An 18,247-nucleotide genomic window follows, 5' to 3' on the forward strand; every position below is an offset into this window, starting at 1 on the left:
AAAATTATTCCTAAAAATTTTTAGTTTTATCTTTTACAATCTACATAGAGTTAATGTTCAGAAATAATTTTGACATAAATAAAAAACGTTAAAAAAAATTTAGTTCTTTATACTTTCTCTTTATTTTATTATGATGTATAAATTTCTTTTATATCTTCGAATCTACTTTTTTTTGATAGTCAAGAATAAAGTAAAAGTCTAGAAATTGAAAAAAAAAAGTTTATAAATTAAATTTGCTAGTAGTTTAGTTTCTCAATGTAGAAGTACTAGTAGTCCTCAATTATTATCATAAAATAATTTACACATAATTATGCAACTTTATAGTTACAGTGATGTAAAAGTCAAAATAATTAGAGTATTATATCAAGCATATAGAAAGAAACGTTTATAATATACCAAACATTTTCTCGTTATTCTATAATAGAAAACATTACTTATGAAGATCATCACAATCTTAAAAGATATAGAATACTTAATGAAGCGTATAGAAGTTGATGAGCTTTTCTGACCCTCTGGAACGAACCACCGAAGCCAATCTGGCAATAGGGGTGGCGAGAAAGCCTAGCTTAGATACCATTCACGATTTGCAGGCTCTGGACAGCATAAAAATTATACTCAATTTTTTATTTAAAGAGTGATAAATCCTCTTAATAGCAATTAGCAATCCTCCTATATTAGTCTTATGTAACGACATTAAAATGCCCGAATTTATTGACAAAGATAGCTTAAAACTATTTATCATTTTTGTTTTTATGTTTATTTAACTTTTGCGCCATTAAATTTGAATTAGTGTTTCAACTGAACACCAAATTTGGATGTATAAATACTTAAATAGTAGTTTTATTAAGTTGATATTCCTCCCCTATATATATATATATATATATATATATATATAGTCATTTTTGACTGTGAAAGATTCGGACACTAACAAAACTAACCATAAAAAATTAAAAGTAAAATTATATTTATATAAGACAAATTTTGTTCGACAAAAATAATCGATCTTTAAATTTTTACTGATGATTCCGTAACTATCTCTCATTTACCCTAAATTGATTCATTCCCTCATTTACCCTAAATTGATTCATTTCCTTTCTCCTTCTACAATTGTCGTCGCCTATCATATCTCCTCTCGAACTCCAACAACAGCCGCAACAACACTACCTCGCTCAGATGCAACAAATAGAATTTGTTAGAGTTTGAGCCATTGTAGCAGAACTTAGATGTTTCTCGAAAAAGGTATGGTACTATAGAAAAAGAAAGGGATGAATCGATTTAAAATAAGATAGAATATTTACGAAATTATCAACAAAAATTTAAAAATTAGTTATTTTTGTCGAACAAAATTTATTTTATACGGATATAATTTATTTTAATTTTTCATAGCCAATTTTATCTTTCTCTGAATCTTTTATTGTCAAAAATGTCTATTTACCCTATCTCCTCACATATGATTCTGAATTCTAAGCGTAAGTAAAAGTGTCCCTGTGCACCAACTAATTTATTAAAAACATTCTATTTGGTCTTATGGGACACCATTAGTGCGTGGAGCTAGTCTCTAAATCGAGCTACAATTAGCCACAAGCTTCGTACCTATTGCCTAATAGTAATAGGCTGACAGTGATAATAATAATAATAATAATCATGAAACTTGCCTAGCCAAAAATAGACCAACTCTTTACCATAAACAAAAATAGCAATAATAAAGACTAACCCAAAAAGGAAAAACAAAAAGAAAAGGAAGAAAAACGACACAAGGATGTGAAAAAGTTTTTCAGGTCCCAGCTGTGTCTGAGCTTATTACAGTTTCCTCTTCTGTTAAAGAGAGGGGTAGTTTGGTCCTCACAGAGCTCATTTTCTTCACGTCCTGGCTGGAACAGATGAAGATTCTTCTCACCATATTGCAGAATTCACTGCGCGAACATAAAAACAATATCCATGATGGGATGATGTGATTGCCTAAAATATTTGTCTAATTTACTATAAAAAAATTAAAAATTAATATTTAATTTTAAAAGTATAAAAACAAATAATTATTAAATATTCAAACTTTATCCTAAAAAATAAATTAGACAAAATTTAGGCATTAAATTATAAAGCCCTATATCCATTATCAAGAAGCACAAAAAATACAAAAATTTTAGTCTCTAATAGATACATTTTACTATTTTGAATCTCTGTCTGACTTTCTCTACAGACAAATGAATTTCTCTATTAATTGTTTTTATATTTTTGTATTTCACCTCGAGGAAAAAACGATATCTAAACGCATTCTAATCTTCATATTCCATTTTTTCGCTTCACTTTTTCTTCCTTCACAAACAACTTCTTTCACTTTTTGCCTTATTTCTTTTTTTTTTTTTATATCTTTTGTTTGTACATATTATATTTCAAATACTTCTCTAACTTAGAATTATCATTAGAAAAAATATAGAGAACCAATTTTTAATCAGTCACTATTAGTTAATTTTAGGGTTTAGATTTACACTTTAAAATTTAGAACTTAAGATAAATAAAATAATATAAAAAAATTAACTGATGTTGGCTGAAAAAAAAAAAATGGGTTCCTTAGCATTATAGCGAGATACTTACGGCCATGGATCATCGCCAACAAGCATCATATCACCTTCGTCATCAGTGAAGACAATTTGCCACGTATTTCTGTGTTGGAGCTCTCCCTTTATATCAAACAACTTCTCCAGTTCTTCAACAAGTTGATCATACCCTTCCAACATGGTCAAGTCTATGGCGCGCCCCACAGCAACCCCCTGCATTTGAACCTTCTCGCAGGTTTCCACAATACAAACATTACTTCAGAAACTATGGCTACAAAATGCAAATTCATTATTATGTAATAATTAAGGAAAATATGTGTCAAGCAAAAACACCTTAGTGCAACTTCTGCTACAGATTTGCTTGCTTTGAGTTTCTCTTTTGGATACTTGTTGCGGCTCTTCGTGCTTTCGCTCTTTGTTCGAAGTCTTAACTATATCAGAGTTTTGGTCTGCATCAGTTCGGGACATGGTATTAACAGAGCCCTCATTGGTAACTCCGGATGCATTCGCTATGGATGATGCCTTCTCTACAGCAGGAGAGTTCTTGGCATGATCAATAAGCTCGATTCCAAACAATCGACAGCTCGTAGCCGTCTCCATTTTGTGCTCCTTGTCTACTTGATCAAGCAAATGATCATTGTTGTTTAACCTCTTGCCATCATCAAATGTTGTGTCCTGAAATAATTGAGATGGGCCACTTGAATGGGGAGAAGAAACCCGAATTGCTTCGGTCTGAATCCTCAACATAGCATTGTAGCTTCCTTTACTGTTGTCAATCAGCCTGTGATTCCACACATGGGTACCATCACTCATATTGCTTTCAGCAATAACGCTAAGTTGCGTTACATCTGAATGTGCCAACGCAGCATCCCAGAAAGTCGAAGCAGCCGATCTTGTGTCTGTTATGATTGTCAAATCTTTAGCTTTTAAAGACAACACTAAATCAATATACAAATTTTCAATGAGTTGGGAGAAAAACATACTTACCAAGTTCATGAACTTCACCAGGTAGCCGAGGCCTTTTATTCTTTAAAACAGGAGATTGAAGTGAAGAAGTAACAACAGAAGCCATAAGGGGCTCTATTTCCCAAGGTGAGACCCTATCAGGTCTTGGAACAGATGCAGGTTCATCCCATAGAACCTGGGAATAGTCGAAAAATAATGAATAAATACCATTGGAACCACTAATAACGTTAACAAAATTGAATAGTAAAGAATAACAATACCTTAAGCGATCTCCAATTCGAATTTACCCAATAAGGAGAAATATCCTCTACTCCAACTATTGTCCCAGAAAATCTGATCAAATATGTATCATCAGAAGAAATAATGAGAAGGTCCACTACAAGGCACAGCTGAAAATTTAGTACCTTCTCTCATTTTCAGGGGTATCTTCACCCTCGAACCTCATCTTGAATCTCATAGCAACAGCAAACTTGTGGTTCATAGCCTCTAAATACTTGTTCAAGCCAACAATGAACTGGCTCCTCCTATGCAAGAAAAAAGCTCTTGTCAACAATCATCAACTAAATTTACCTAACAGAAATAACACAACAGTTTTCTTGATCATTTTTTGCAACTAATATGATGTCTACCTTGGCTTGTAATATACAACAAAAAGAGTCTGAGTTGCAACAGCATGAGATGCAGTTGCAAGTACTCCAAGATGCATGCTCTGACTGGAAATCACAGATGAAGGCATGCTGCTTGGCTGAGGAGTATTACGCCTCAGTCCAACACGTAACTCTCCGTTGTGTCCTCTATACATGAAACCTATTTAGATTAAGCCTTGTATTGCAGAGGAGATAAATTTTCAAAGATGAGTGCTAGGGGCCAGCAACTTTTGTGATTTGTAGCCATCAAATAGCCATCAATGATGATTTAATGATGTGAGATTTTATCCAATGGCTCACTTTTCTTTGCTGGTTACATGTTGGCCAGAATTTAATAAAGTTGCTGCCCCCTAAACTTTTCCATTTTGAAATCATATGAAGAAGACATGAAATTTATACCTCAGAAACACAAAGGTGTCTCCGGCGACTAATCTCTTCGAAGCTACAAAAGTACTCCATCCAGTTGTGATCAAGTGCCTGCGTGGCTGACCTGGTTAGAGAAACATTAAGCCAATTAGAAGCAGAGAACAAAAAACCAGAGAGCTCAAAAGAAAATTCATTGTGTCCTTTACCTCTAAATATATGCTTAAAGCGCCATTCGTAACCATGAAGATCCTTGGCGACCAATTCCTGAGTTGGGGTTGGCTGAGACATGTCCTGAAAGAAATCCAAACACACTTTAAGATTTATTTAGGACTTCTATCAAACATCATCAAGGCAATTTTGTATTGGAAACCAAGAAGATTGAATTTACCAAAGCTGGAAGGCATTCGGTGGCATGCTTTCTGAGAACCGAGAAACCGCCATGAGTGCTGGTATCGGAGGCAGTTAAGACCTTGCAAAAGGAGTGATTTTGTGGCCTTGGAAGCTCGGCGGGGCACGAATCAGGGCTCGTCGGCTCAGCTTGCTAAGACATTTGTTCCATTAGAAATCTAAACATGGGAGAAAAGGAACAAAGGTGGTTGACCATGAAAAAAGATTGAGAATCAAATTGGGGCAGCTACATCCTTACATTAGATTCTGGCACCAAAGTAATCTGTGCATAAACCTCATCCGTTTCTTGTTCAGCCTAGTAAAAAAGTCAAAATTCAATGTAATCATTTCATAATTAATAAATAACTTAAATCAAACTCAAAATAGTAACTCCAGAGTCCAGATAATTATTTGAGCATTTTCTTAGCAACCATTCATTTAAAGGAAAAGGAAAATTAACTATGAGAAACATCATACTACAAAACTGAACATAATCTAAGCTTAATTTTTTTCCCCTTTCAGGAAATAGCGAAACAAGAGAACAAATTATCGTTTAACCATTTTTCTCAGGAATTTCATTTCTTCTCCCCCCCCCCTCCCCCTTCCCCTTCCCCTACCCCTATAAACGAAGACAACAAATATTAAAAAAAAAAAAGATAAAAAAGGATGAAGTAGAAAAAGTACCAGCAAATGGACGTTGACGACACGACAAAGGATCTTAGTGGGAAGTTTGAACACTGGAATCCTCTGATTTAGTTCCTGATTTGTTGATTCTTCTAACTATAGCCGCAAATTACACAAAGTAAACAAAAAAAGAAAACGAAGAAAGTCCACCATAACTAAGCATCCAATACCAACAATTTCAGACACCCCAAAACAATTATTTAAAGAAAGAAAAAAGATAAACTAACTTGCTCCATATGTCCCTGTGGAAAATAGAACACTCTTTGACCAGAACGAGGAACATCCACATGGGGTCCTGCACATGCTTCCCATAGTTGTTCATATAACTCATCTTCTTCACCACCACGACGATTCATCATCTTTTGACTTACTGATTCAGCTCTAAGCCCCCCAGAAAGTTTGAAGAAAAATAAACACTCACTCAATACAGAGTTTGTGACCAATAATAGTAACAATCATCATTATCGTCATTATATATTACATGGTCATGCACACAAACACACTTATATATTTTTCTTCTCATGTACTATGATCGGTATCATCATCGTGTGTCACGTGCACGGTTGAACCGAGCGAAATGAATGATTAACAGAAGCGTAGAGAATTTAATGAGAGGGAAAAGAAAAATTAAACACAGCTTTATTATTGTATGTGTTGTTATGGCTGTCTGATAGTAATAAGCTGCTGCCACTGCAGCCTGCAATCGTTACAGAGCATTCTTTCTCTTTCTCTCTCTTTCTTTTGTATGAAGAAACGGCGTTTACTTTGAATCACAGTCACAGAAGATAACAACACCGTTGAAAGGGGGTGGTGTCTGTCTATCCATTATTATATAAGAACACTTGATACGCACCGTTTTGTTTTTTATATTGAAGCGTGTGTTGTGTTGTGGCGCCTGTGATGTGTGTGTCTCTTCTGTGTCCTCTATTCGTACCAGTTCACTCACCGTAATGTTTTTAGTTTTACTACTATTTTATTAACTAACACATTAAACACTGTAACCTGAAGTAAATAATGCAACCTTTATTTGTTTGTTGGGTTCAGTTTTAGTGCATGTGTTTGAGTGCTTCTTTTAATATGTTGGGTGGAGCTTAGCTACCGTGCCAGGCCATATTTTTAAGGGCCAAATCTTATGGGAAGAAAAAAATCGTAGTATCAATTACAGTTGAAGAAAAATTGTTAAAATATATGGTTGAGGAGTTAAATTATTTTAAATTTTTTAAAAAATGTGTTAAAAAAAATTTGTATTTGTTCCATAATATTTTGTAAAGTATACATTGAATATATGATGAATTAAAAAATATAAAATAAAAATTTGTGCTTAAAATAGTTTTTACCTATAAACTAATTTTATTTTTATTTTAAAAATAAAAAGAGTCTTATTCAAATTAAAATTTAGTCTATACAAATCTAAAAAGAGAAGCATTTAAGCATTTTATTTATTTATTATTTTTTTAGTAAGTAATTTCTAAACCTTTATCTTCAATTAATATTCTATATATTTATCAATGGAATATAAATTTTGATAAGAGGACCTTAACCATAAAAAGATAACTAAATTCTCAAAATAAATTGAAATTTTGGGAGTGGGGGCCATCGCCTCCTTGGTTAACACGTAGCATAGTTGTAAAAATCGAATCAGATCGGTCATTTCGACCAAAAAATTAGTAAATTAGATCATAAACTGATTCGATTCGCCTTTTAGACCGTATAAAGATAAGAATCGATATGAATAAAAAAAAATCGGTAAAAAATGGTCCAACCGGTTCGACCTATTGTTTATGCTGCTTCCTTGTTGCCACTCTACCACTATGATTATTGAGATTTTAAACGGCAAAGACTAATTATATAGTAACTCTTGAATTAAATAATTTTATAAATATCTAATTTAATTTTAATTTTATATTCTCTATCTTTTGAATTAATTATATTTTTAATTATGTACTATTATTAATAGAAATATAAATTTTTCTAAAAATTTATTAATTTACTTTATCTATTTTAATATTAATGTTATGATTAAAGTTATCTTATTTCATACTAGTATTGAAATTTACTGATATTATGGACTGTTATTCTTATTATATCAAATTAAGATATTAGTGTAATAGTACTAACAAATTTTATATTTATTTTTGTATTAGTTGTCTATTTTATATTTTTTATTTATATAAGACCAGTTTTATCGGTTCAACCAGTAATTTATCGGTTGAATCAATAAATTAGTGAACCAGTAGTCTGAGCGGTTTAATTATTAGTTCGATTTTTACAACTATGCACGTTGCTGTGTACTTTGTTTATATTATAATCCTACGTTAATATAAAAAAAAAGTTAAAAATTAGATATTAGTATAAAATATATTAAAATATAATATATATATATATATATATATATATATATATATATGAATTAAGAATATTTATATAAAATTATATGATAGTTAATTTTTAATATGTATATAATATTTTTATAAAAGGTTTTTCTTTTTTGAAAAGTAAAAAAAATGTACTTGAAGCACCATGTTCAAATATTCTATTTTTGAAGTCACCAAAAAAAGAATATTCTATTTTTGTATTGTGATTGAATCTTACACCATTTTAATGATTTATAATTTTTGCTTATTAGAATATGAAATTAAATTTAGAGAATTTTTATTATAATTAAAATATTTTTTTAATTTTTAAAATTAACAAATTTTATTTCTCAATCTCTATTTTTTTCTACCTTTTTATTTTACAAAAAATAAAATTAACACATAATATATATTAAATAAAAAATATGATTATATCCATATTTTTTTATTTATTTTTAAATTTTTATTGTTTATCTTTCTAGTCTATATTTTTATTTTTTTTCTTCAAATATTTATTACATATAATTTAGAGAAAATACTAATATTATAATTAAAAGTTAGAATCAAGATTCAATTATTTAAAAAAAATTTGAGTTAATTTTATAACAGTCAATATAATTTTTTTATGTTAATATCTAATTATATTTTTATATATAAAAAAAGATACTATTTTTAAATAGTAAATATAAAATTTAATTATTTCTATTTGTGTAACAAACTTAACACTAATCAAATATAAAAGTATACACATTAAATTCTTTTAAATTTTAGATAACGAATGTTAAAATTAATTATTAATAAAAAATTAAACTCTTTCATATGAAAATAATATCTAAAATACTTATTATTTAATTTTATTTTTATTAAAATCTTGGTCTTCATAGTTGATGGAGACTTTCCTTCCTTATGACCATTTTGTAAAAATAATTTAATGCTATAAATTTTTTATATCATAATCTATAATATTTGATATGGTCACCATCAAAATCATAACTCGTCATTTGCCGTTATTATTCGGCCCTTATGAGCTATAACTCGGCGAAGTTCATAACGTCTCAAAACGGCAGAGATAAAATCGGTTACGAAATTAATCATCAGAAACGGACGAATAATCATCAAAGACGCAACGGACGAATAAATGTCTATAAAAGAGAAGGTAAAATATCTTTCTTGATTCATTCAAAAACTGAATACTATCTACTGACTTAAGCATCGGAGTGCCTTTGCAGGTACACTCCACCTCCTCGGTATCACTCGCATTCTCATACACACGACGAGCACAGGAAAACCGGACCTCGAAGGATAGGCGTTCAACCTAGTGGCACGAAGCTCGACTAATCTCAAGAAGTTAGAGCCGACCTGTTTACCAGGCAAGATCAATTGGCGCCCACCGTGGGGCCGAGGAAATCATATTTTTCTTTTGGTCTCATCACTTCCATCTGCATCCATGGCTGATGTACCGCCTCCTTCACTGTCCGAACTCATGCGAATGGTAGCTGAGCTGCAACAAGCTAATCAACGGATGGCTGACGAGAACCAGATAATGGCAGCTCAAATTGCCGAACTGAATCATGATCACAACGATGGCCGTCAGGAGAGAGACGAAGAGCATCAATCCCAACCGACCCATGTTTCAGAAACCACTCAACACGAGAAACAACATCCAGAGGACGAGAAAGAGGAACCCGAGGACTTTGTAGGCCCTTTCACAGAGGAAGTAATGAGCTTCGAATTGCCAAAGAGGTTCACCCTGCCATTGACCCTCACGCCCTATGATGGACTCGGTGATCCGAAGAAATTCATAAAGAAATTCCGATCAATAATGATCGTAAATGGTGCATCAGATACAGTTTTATGTCGATGTTTTCCGAATTATCTAGACGGTCCTGCACTTGATTGGTTGTGTGCTTTGCCTGCAGGTTCCATTTCCCGCTTTCATCAGTTGGCGAAGTTATTTGAAGAACATTTCGCTGGATCCGCAATATATTTGCACGACTCCGATTATCTGAACACCATCAAGCAGGGGCCAAACGAAAGTTTAAAAGACTATATGACTCGCTTCACCAAGGTCGCAATCAGCATACCAGACCTCCACCCCGAGGTCCATCTGCACGCAATAAAAAGCGGCCTCCGACCCGGAAAGTTCCAAGAGACGATTGCAGTAGCAAAACCGAGGACTCTGGCAGAATTCCGAGAAAAAGCGAAAGGCCAAATTGACATCGAGGAGCTCAGACAAGCTCGGAAACCCGACAAATCACTTTTCCGTGACGAAGATAAGAGCTCCTCCCATAAGAAAAATTTTAAACTAACACCTCGTTTTGATTCTTATACGCAGTTTAACACCAAGAGAGAAGACATAATCAAGGAAATCTTGAACTCCAAACTAATCAAACCACCAAGGAAAGCCGGCACATACCAAGATACAAAAAACGTGGACAAATCAAAGTACTGCACTTTCCACCAGAAACATGGGCATAATACCGATGATTGTGTAGTCGCCAAGGATCTTCTAGAACGATTAGCACGACAAGGACACCTTGACAAATACATTGGTGGTCACATGCAAAAACGCGGCTCCAATTCCACAACAGCCGACCTTCCTGACCAACACCGAGGAAAAGAAAAGACATCCTCAGGCCAATACGAAAGACCACGAGGTATAATTAACTGTATTTCAGGAGGGTACGCAAGTGGAGGACACTCAAATTCGGCAAGAAAAAGATCGTTTAGGACGATATATTCGGCAGACGTACAGGAACAAAACACTACATTCACTAATCCGCAACCAGAAGTCACTTTCACACAAGCCGACTTCAACTCCGACATACAAAATTTGGACGACCCTGTGGTAATCACCTTACAGCTAGGAGACCTATTAGTAAAGAAAGTACTCTTAGATCCCGGGAGCAGTGCCGACGTACTGTTTTACTCTACATTTCAAAAGATGAAGCTCAGCGACAACACGCTACAATCCACAGGAGGAGACTTGGTCGGCTTCTCAGGCGAAAGAGTTCCCGTCCTCGGGTCAGTGTGGTTACAAACCACACTGGGTGAGCAACCTCTATCCAAAACTAATGATATCCAATATTTAGTAGTTGACTGTTTTAGCCCATATAACCTTATTCTTGGCCGACCATTTTTAAATAAATTCGGCGCTATTGTATCTACAGTTCACCTCTGTGTCAAGTTCCCATTGCAGGACCACCAGGTCATTACAATCCATGGAGACCATAAAGAGGCAAGACAATGCTACAACATCAGCATGAAACTCCAAAATCGCTCAACAAAACAAGTCAACAACGTCGGCATAAATCAACAGGAGGACACGCTTGCTGAGCTTGATCCAAGAGCCGATTTCCTTGATCGCCCAAAACCCTCTGATGACCTACAGAAAGTGTATTTCAACGATGACCCTAATAAATTCACATATGTAGGCACCTCACTCAGTGCATCCGAGTTTCAAGCTATAACAACCTTCCTACAGCAACACGCCGACCTGTTCGCATGGACACCATCAGATATGCCGGGAATCGACCCACAGATCATCAGCCATAGATTAGCCATAAACTCAGCAATCCGACCAGTACAACAGAAAAAACGCAAACTCGGCGAAGAAAAAAGGAGAGCGTCAATGGAAGAAACACAAAAGTTAATCAACGCAGAATTCATCAAAGAGATCAGGTTCACCACCTGGCTAGCCAATGTGGTAATGGTAAGAAAACAGAACGGTAAGTGGCGCATGTGCGTCGATTTCACTGATTTAAACAAAGCATGCGCAAAAGATTCTTACCCTCTGCCATCCATAGATTCTTTAGTAGACAATGCCTCAGGCTACGCTACTCTAAGCTTTATGGATGCATATTCAGGGTATAACCAAATAATGATGCATCCCTCCGATCAGAATAAAACAGCTTTTATCACCGATTTCGGTAACTATTGTTATAAAGTTATGCCGTTTGGACTAAAGAACGCAGGTGCAACTTACCAACGACTTATGGACAAGGTATTCGCCAAACAAATCGGCAGGAATATTGAAGTTTACGTCGACGATATGGTCGCCAAAACAAAAGTCGGCGATGATCACATCCGCGACCTTACCGAGATATTCGGCCAGATCCGCCAATACAATATGCGTCTCAATCCCGAGAAGTGTGCATTTGCAGTTCAAGGGGGTAAGTTTTTAGGTTTTCTACTAACATGCAGGGGAATAGAGGCAAATCCAGACAAATGCCGAGCAGTGCTTGACATGACCAGCCCCAAAACAATAAAGGAAGTCCAACGCCTCACAGGACGACTCGCTGCCCTGTCAAGATTTGTTCCCTGCCTTGCCTCAATCTCTATCCCTTTTTTCCAAACAATTAAAAAGAAAAATAAATTTGAATGGAACGACGATTGTGAAAAGGCATTTTCAAAATTAAAAACAACCTTATCACAACCGCCGATTCTACAAAAACCCCTACAAGGGGAGGATTTATTTCTGTATCTATCAGTTACTGACTGGGCAATAAGCTCGGCCCTTGTTACAGAAAGAAAAAAGGTTCAGCATCCAGTATACTTCGTCAGTAAGACCCTCCAGCAGGCCGAACTCAACTATCCGAGGATCGAGAAGCTTGCACTAGCACTAATATTCTCGGCGAGACGCCTCCGACCTTACTTCCAAAGCCACGTTATCCACGTCAGAACCGATCACCCACTAAGACAAGTTCTCCACAAACCAGAAATTGCAGGTCGACTCATTAAATGGGCAGTTGAACTATCAGAATTCGACATCAAATACCAACCTCGGGGACCGATCAAGTCACAATTCCTCGCAGATTTCCTCGCCGAACTTACAATGCCCTCAGAAGAAGACCATCCAAAACAATGGACCTTGTATGTAGACGGCTCTTCCAATAACGAAGGTTGCGGGGCCGGAATTCGTCTAGAGGACGGCGACGGATTCATATTGGAACACTCGATACACCTCGCTTTCAAAGCAAGCAACAATCAATCTGAATATGAAGCACTACTCGCCGGATTACGACTCTGTCTAGATCTTCAGATCTCCTCCATCAAGGTATTCTGTGATTCATTGTTAGTCGTACAGCAGGTAAATGATCTTTTTCAGGTAAAAGACCCCCTACTCTCTAAATATTTGCTATTAGTAAAAAAGTTAACAAAAAAATTTTTTAAATTCGAGATACAGCATATACCACGTGAACAAAATCAAAGAGCGGATATCTTATCCAAGCTCGGCAGTACACAATCCGATCTATCAACATTACATCAGTTCACAATAAACTCACCCACTGTTACTCTAACAACCGTGTTAAGTGCTTCACAGGAAACAGATTGGAGAAGCGACTTTATACATTATTTACAAACAGGTAACATTCCACAAGGGGCCACGACAGATAAAAAGTTCCGCCGCCAAGCATCTTACTTCACAATACTCAATGGAACATTATATCGCAGAGGATTTACTCGCCCCCTTCTCAAATGCCTGAGCAAAACAGAAGCAGACATAGCGTTAGCAGAGGCACATGAAGGAATCTGTGGCACGCACACAGGGGCTCGAAGCCTAACATCAAAAATCCTCCGAGCCGGATTTTTCTGGCCAACTATGAAACGCGACAGCGAACAAAAAATAAGATCTTGCAACAAATGCCAAAGACACGCACCACTGATACACATCCCCGCCGAACAAATGCATCATTCAGATATCAGCTGGCCATTTAACCAGTGGGGTTTGGATATACTCGGACCGTTTCCTAAAGCACCGGGCCAGGTAAAGTTCCTTATTGTCGGAATTGACTATTTCTCCAAGTGGGTTGAAGCCCAACCCTTAGCAAAAATAACATCACAACACATAATCTCATTCACATGGAAGAACATTATTTGCCGTTTTGGCATACCTCAACATATCACAACTGACAACGGCCGCCAGTTTGCCGATCAGAAATTTCAATCTTTTTTGCAGAATCTTAAAATAAAGCAGCACTTTGCCTCTGTTGAACATCCTCAAACAAACGGACAAGCTGAGGCTGCAAACAAGGTCATCCTGCATGCACTAAAGAAAAAACTCGACGACGCCAAAGGACTATGGGCCGAGTTAATTCCTGAAGTACTTTGGGGATACAACACCACCCCACAAACATCAACAAAGGAAACGCCATTTAGACTGGTTTATGGGTCGGAAGCAATGATCCCTCTAGAAATCTCCCAGCAATCCATCCGAACATACATGAATAATCAAGCAGAAAATCGGAGAACCGAGCTCGACCTCATCGAGGAAGTACGAGACATCGCCGCCCTAAAGCAACGCGCAGCACAACAAGTAATAGCTCGTCAATATAACAAGTCGGTCAGAAACAGATCCTTCGCTAAAGGAGACCTAGTCCTCCGCAAAACAGAAACTGCTCGGAAGCCATCAACACATGGAAAGCTAGCCGCCAATTGGGACGGCCCCTACCGAGTTTTCGAAGTACTCGGCCAAGGAGCATACAAACTAGAATCATTAGATGGTAAACTCTTCCCTAACACATGGAACGTGTCTTCTTTAAAAAAGTATTATAGTTAAAAGACAGGGACAGGCTGGTACTCTTTTTCCTACTACCAAGATTTTATCCCAAAGGGTTTTGCTTGGAGAGGTTTTAACGAGGCCAGCCTACCTGCACCTTTGTGTATAAAAGGTTCACAAAAACCTCAGAAAATAAATATGTCTTATCTTTCCTACTCTATCAATTCAATCTTATCAATCTGTCAATACAGCTCGAATATATAGCGCAACTAAAGCTACATATTAAACCGCAAAAATCGGAACACAATCCGAACTATCACAAAACAAGCTTTTATATAAAGCACCAAAACAGACTTTCAAACAAGTCATTTCAAACAAAGTTCAAAAAATCAAGCCACCTTACTGTTATCAGCAATAAAAACATATGCAAAGCAAAAAACCCAAAAAAACAGAAATCTCCTAAAAACCTAAACATTATCAGCCTCGCCCTCTGCATCCCCCTCATCGTCAACAAGCTGCCCATCTCGAACAATTTTCCCAGGATCCATGCTAGAAAGATCGGCATCCGGAACCAGAAACCTCACTTGCAACCTTGCCCTTTCGAAACCCTCAACAAATGAATCCAATATCTCATCCACCTTCTTCTTCTCCATATCCTTGAACTGAGCGGTTACCTCAATCAGGCGACTTTGCACGCTTACCAAGTCACTTTCCTTTTTCTTCAAGTCCTCAACATCCTTGGAATAACTTTCCTTAGTCTCTTTCAATAACTTCTCTGTCTCGGTTAAACGACCTTGAAGTTCGGCAGCAAGTTTTTTATATTTAACCAGCTCTTCCTTCAAAACAGGTATCTCCCCTTTTTCCGCAGCAACCCCCTTATATTTCAACTCCTGACTTCGCCCAAGGCTTGCAAGCCGCAACCCAACAACCTACATAACAAATAAAATCATAAAATTACTAAATAAAAGGCAGCATAAAACAACGAGCTTACTACCTGCATGTATTGTCCAATAGCCATATCCCCCACTTCTTTAGCAAGAGTTACATCAGCCGACGATTGACAATACTCGTCCACAACAGCCATGTAAGGATACTCCTTTCCCCAAACTGAAAAAACTTCACTTTCTTCAGACATCTCATGAAGCCTTTTCTGATTCCCCATAAAAGCATGTATCTCTTCTAGAGGGACAGCTAACTCTTTTCCATCTGAATCATCTGATAGCTCCACAAGTTCGGATCCTTTTCTTTTCTTCGCAATCACCTTCCTCCGACCTTGACGGGGCTGCGAAACCTCGGCACCCCCAACAACCTTCTCAGCATTTGACGAAGATACCTCCTTATCCAGGTTCTTACTCTTAAACCGACTCCTTAACGATGCCGCAGAAACACCCGGATACTTCCCGCCTACAAAAAACAATTCGTTTTAAAGTTTCTCAGAAAAAATGAAAACAGAGGGACATCAACATGAACCCTAAAAAACTCACCTAGATACTCTACAACAGCAACTTTATCATCCTCCCACTTCAGCAACTCATACATTGATATCAAATCTTTTCGATCAACATTTTCCACCAAATATTCTATTAAACACTCATTCCTCGGAGATATCACCTCTGGGCCGAGTATATTTTGTGGCTCCGAGCACCAAAACAAAGGAAACTTTTCGCCAAGATTCTCATCTATATAAAACGGAAATTGCTCCTCCGAACTTCTGACCTTAAAATACATCTCTTTGAAATCTTTGAAAGAAGACTTATACAGTTTGAAGATAGCAAAGCCCGGAGTACTATTAAAATTAACCCACCCCCCTTTCCACACCCCTTTAGCTTGAAACAAACAAAAGAATAACGAAACAGATGGCGGTTCCTCTAAATATTCCATCAAGACTTCAAAAGATCTCAGGAAAGCCCATCCATTAGGATGAAGTTGAGAGGGAGCACAGTTAAGTTGTTTGAGAATCTGACACTCAAAATCCGTAAACGGAAGCCTCACTCGCAACTCTTCAACTACGCAACTATGCATATAAAAGAAACCAAACCCCAACTCTCGATGAAAAATCCTATCCTCCACACTACATGGCAACAATTCCACCTTCACCCCAGAACCTGCCCTCACTATCATATTCGCATCAACCTCCCTCACCGCCACCTCGTCACAGAAAAGAGACACCCGTGATTTAACATCTTCACTCACCCAGTCGTAAGACCAATCCACCCTATCCTTTTTCTCTTTCTCAAAACCCATTAATTCAAAATCAGAATAACAGAAGGAAGAAGAAAAAGGAAAAGACAAAAGCACAGAAATGAATCAGAAACAAAAAAGAGGACTCGTACCTCTCTTACTCATTCTTCAATATGCAAGCGTATAGCACACAACCAACACAAACAAACGGAAAAGGCTGAATGAAGCCAGGCAACTAAAGGGACGGAAAACAAACCCAAAACGCACATCAAACAGTGAGCCAAGTATTGGGAATCAACAAACTTAAATGCAACCATCACCCTTTCTCTTTCATCAGAAAGTAACGGACACGACTCCCCACGTTCCCAAAAAATTAAAACACTGAGACATCTTTTAATGAAGTAAGTTGATCTGGGGGCTTATCCACTAACCCACGCAAACCGAGTTATAGCTCATAAAAAACAAAAATAAAGCTCAACCTGCTTCATTAAAATCTTCCTCAGGCTAAGCTTGGGGGCTGTGATATGGTCACCATCAAAATCATAACTCGTCATTTGCCGTTATTATTCGGCCCTTATGAGCTATAACTCGGCGAAGTTCATAACGTCTCAAAACGGCAGAGATAAAATCGGTTACGAAATTAATCATCAGAAACGGACGAATAATCATCAAAGACGCAACGGACGAATAAATGTCTATAAAAGAGAAGGTAAAATATCTTTCTTGATTCATTCAAAAACTGAATACTATCTACTGACTTAAGCATCGGAGTGCCTTTGCAGGTACACTCCACCTCCTCGGTATCACTCGCATTCTCATACACACGACGAGCACAGGAAAACCGGACCTCGAAGGATAGGCGTTCAACCTGGTGGCACGAAGCTCGACTAATCTCAAGAAGTTAGAGCCGATCTGCAAAGAAAAGGCCGGGTAGAATATTATAAAACCAGAAAAGTATACAAAATAAAAATCATATTTCTCCAAATAAAAACCTCTAAGAGAAAATATACAATAAAGTTTTCAAAAGTGGAGAAAGCTTTAAGCAAGCCAAAATAAACTTCAAAAAGTTTTCTTCACTTCGTCAAATAGAATCTCGCACCACAGTTCTGAAAAACAAAAAATCCATGATGGGTAAGAACCTGAAGGTTCCTTGTAGGGTAATAGTTCCAAATAAAGACTATATAAAGAAACATGAACCCACTAGGCAATCCTAATCTCCAACTTCACAAAAGTTCAAGCCTAGGGTCTTTACTAATCCCAACATGGTCAATTTGCTAAAGTCTCAACTCTATCAATTACCTCTAACCTTAATTCGTTCTTAATACATCGTCACCTTTACTCCCAATATTCAGTTGCTCAGTTCAGTATTTAGTTCAATAATATCAATCACAAATAATAATCAATACAAAACAAATTCAATTAGAGAGCACGTATGGTAAGTATTATAATTAACAATTAAACAGAAATATACAATTAGACAAACCAAAACAAATATGCACACTCAAACAATAGCAAACAAATGCACATGATACATGTCTGTTCTACTGGCCATGAGCTCACGTGTAAGTTAAACTGTCAGATCTGACACATTCGGTAGCTAACCTAGAC

The 18,247-nt window shown here is 36.5% G+C and overlaps 2 protein-coding genes across 2 annotated transcripts; one reads left to right on the top strand and one right to left on the bottom strand.

Annotated features, from left to right (window-relative positions):
- Positions 1 to 1,627: 1,627 nt before the first annotated feature.
- LOC130974236 (auxin response factor 9-like) lies at positions 1,628 to 6,417 on the bottom strand. Its single transcript, XM_057899026.1, has 13 exons — positions 5,833 to 6,417; positions 5,606 to 5,701; positions 5,181 to 5,237; positions 4,923 to 5,075; positions 4,741 to 4,825; positions 4,568 to 4,658; positions 4,151 to 4,315; positions 3,926 to 4,045; positions 3,782 to 3,854; positions 3,543 to 3,696; positions 2,889 to 3,454; positions 2,593 to 2,780; positions 1,628 to 1,913 (listed from the first exon to the last, which is right to left on the bottom strand). The coding sequence occupies exons 1-13, from the start codon at positions 5,962 to 5,964 to the stop codon at positions 1,775 to 1,777; spliced, it is 2,019 nt and encodes a 672-aa protein (XP_057755009.1). The 5' UTR covers positions 5,965 to 6,417; the 3' UTR covers positions 1,628 to 1,774.
- A 2,989-nt stretch (positions 6,418 to 9,406) lies between these two features.
- Positions 9,407 to 14,518, top strand: LOC130975276 (uncharacterized). Its single transcript, XM_057900092.1, has one exon. The coding sequence runs from the start codon at positions 9,407 to 9,409 to the stop codon at positions 14,516 to 14,518; it is 5,112 nt and encodes a 1,703-aa protein (XP_057756075.1).
- Positions 14,519 to 18,247: the final 3,729 nt, after the last annotated feature.

The sequence above is a fragment of the Arachis stenosperma genome, chromosome 4, assembly GCF_014773155.1.
Source record: "Arachis stenosperma cultivar V10309 chromosome 4, arast.V10309.gnm1.PFL2, whole genome shotgun sequence".
Classification (NCBI taxonomy): domain Eukaryota; kingdom Viridiplantae; phylum Streptophyta; class Magnoliopsida; order Fabales; family Fabaceae; genus Arachis; species Arachis stenosperma.

Coding starts and splice junctions, on each gene's coding strand:
- LOC130974236 (XM_057899026.1), bottom strand. CDS start 5,964: ATGATGAATCGTCGTGGTGGTGAAGAAGATGAGTTATATGAACAACTA. Junction 5,076..5,180: donor CTTTGGTGCCAGAATCTAAT/GTAAGGATGTAG, acceptor CAAATGTCTTAG/CAAGCTGAGCCGACGAGCCC. Junction 4,659..4,740: donor CTTTAAGCATATATTTAGAG/GTAAAGGACACA, acceptor TTCTCTAACCAG/GTCAGCCACGCAGGCACTTG.
- LOC130975276 (XM_057900092.1), top strand. CDS start 9,407: ATGGCTGATGTACCGCCTCCTTCACTGTCCGAACTCATGCGAATGGTA.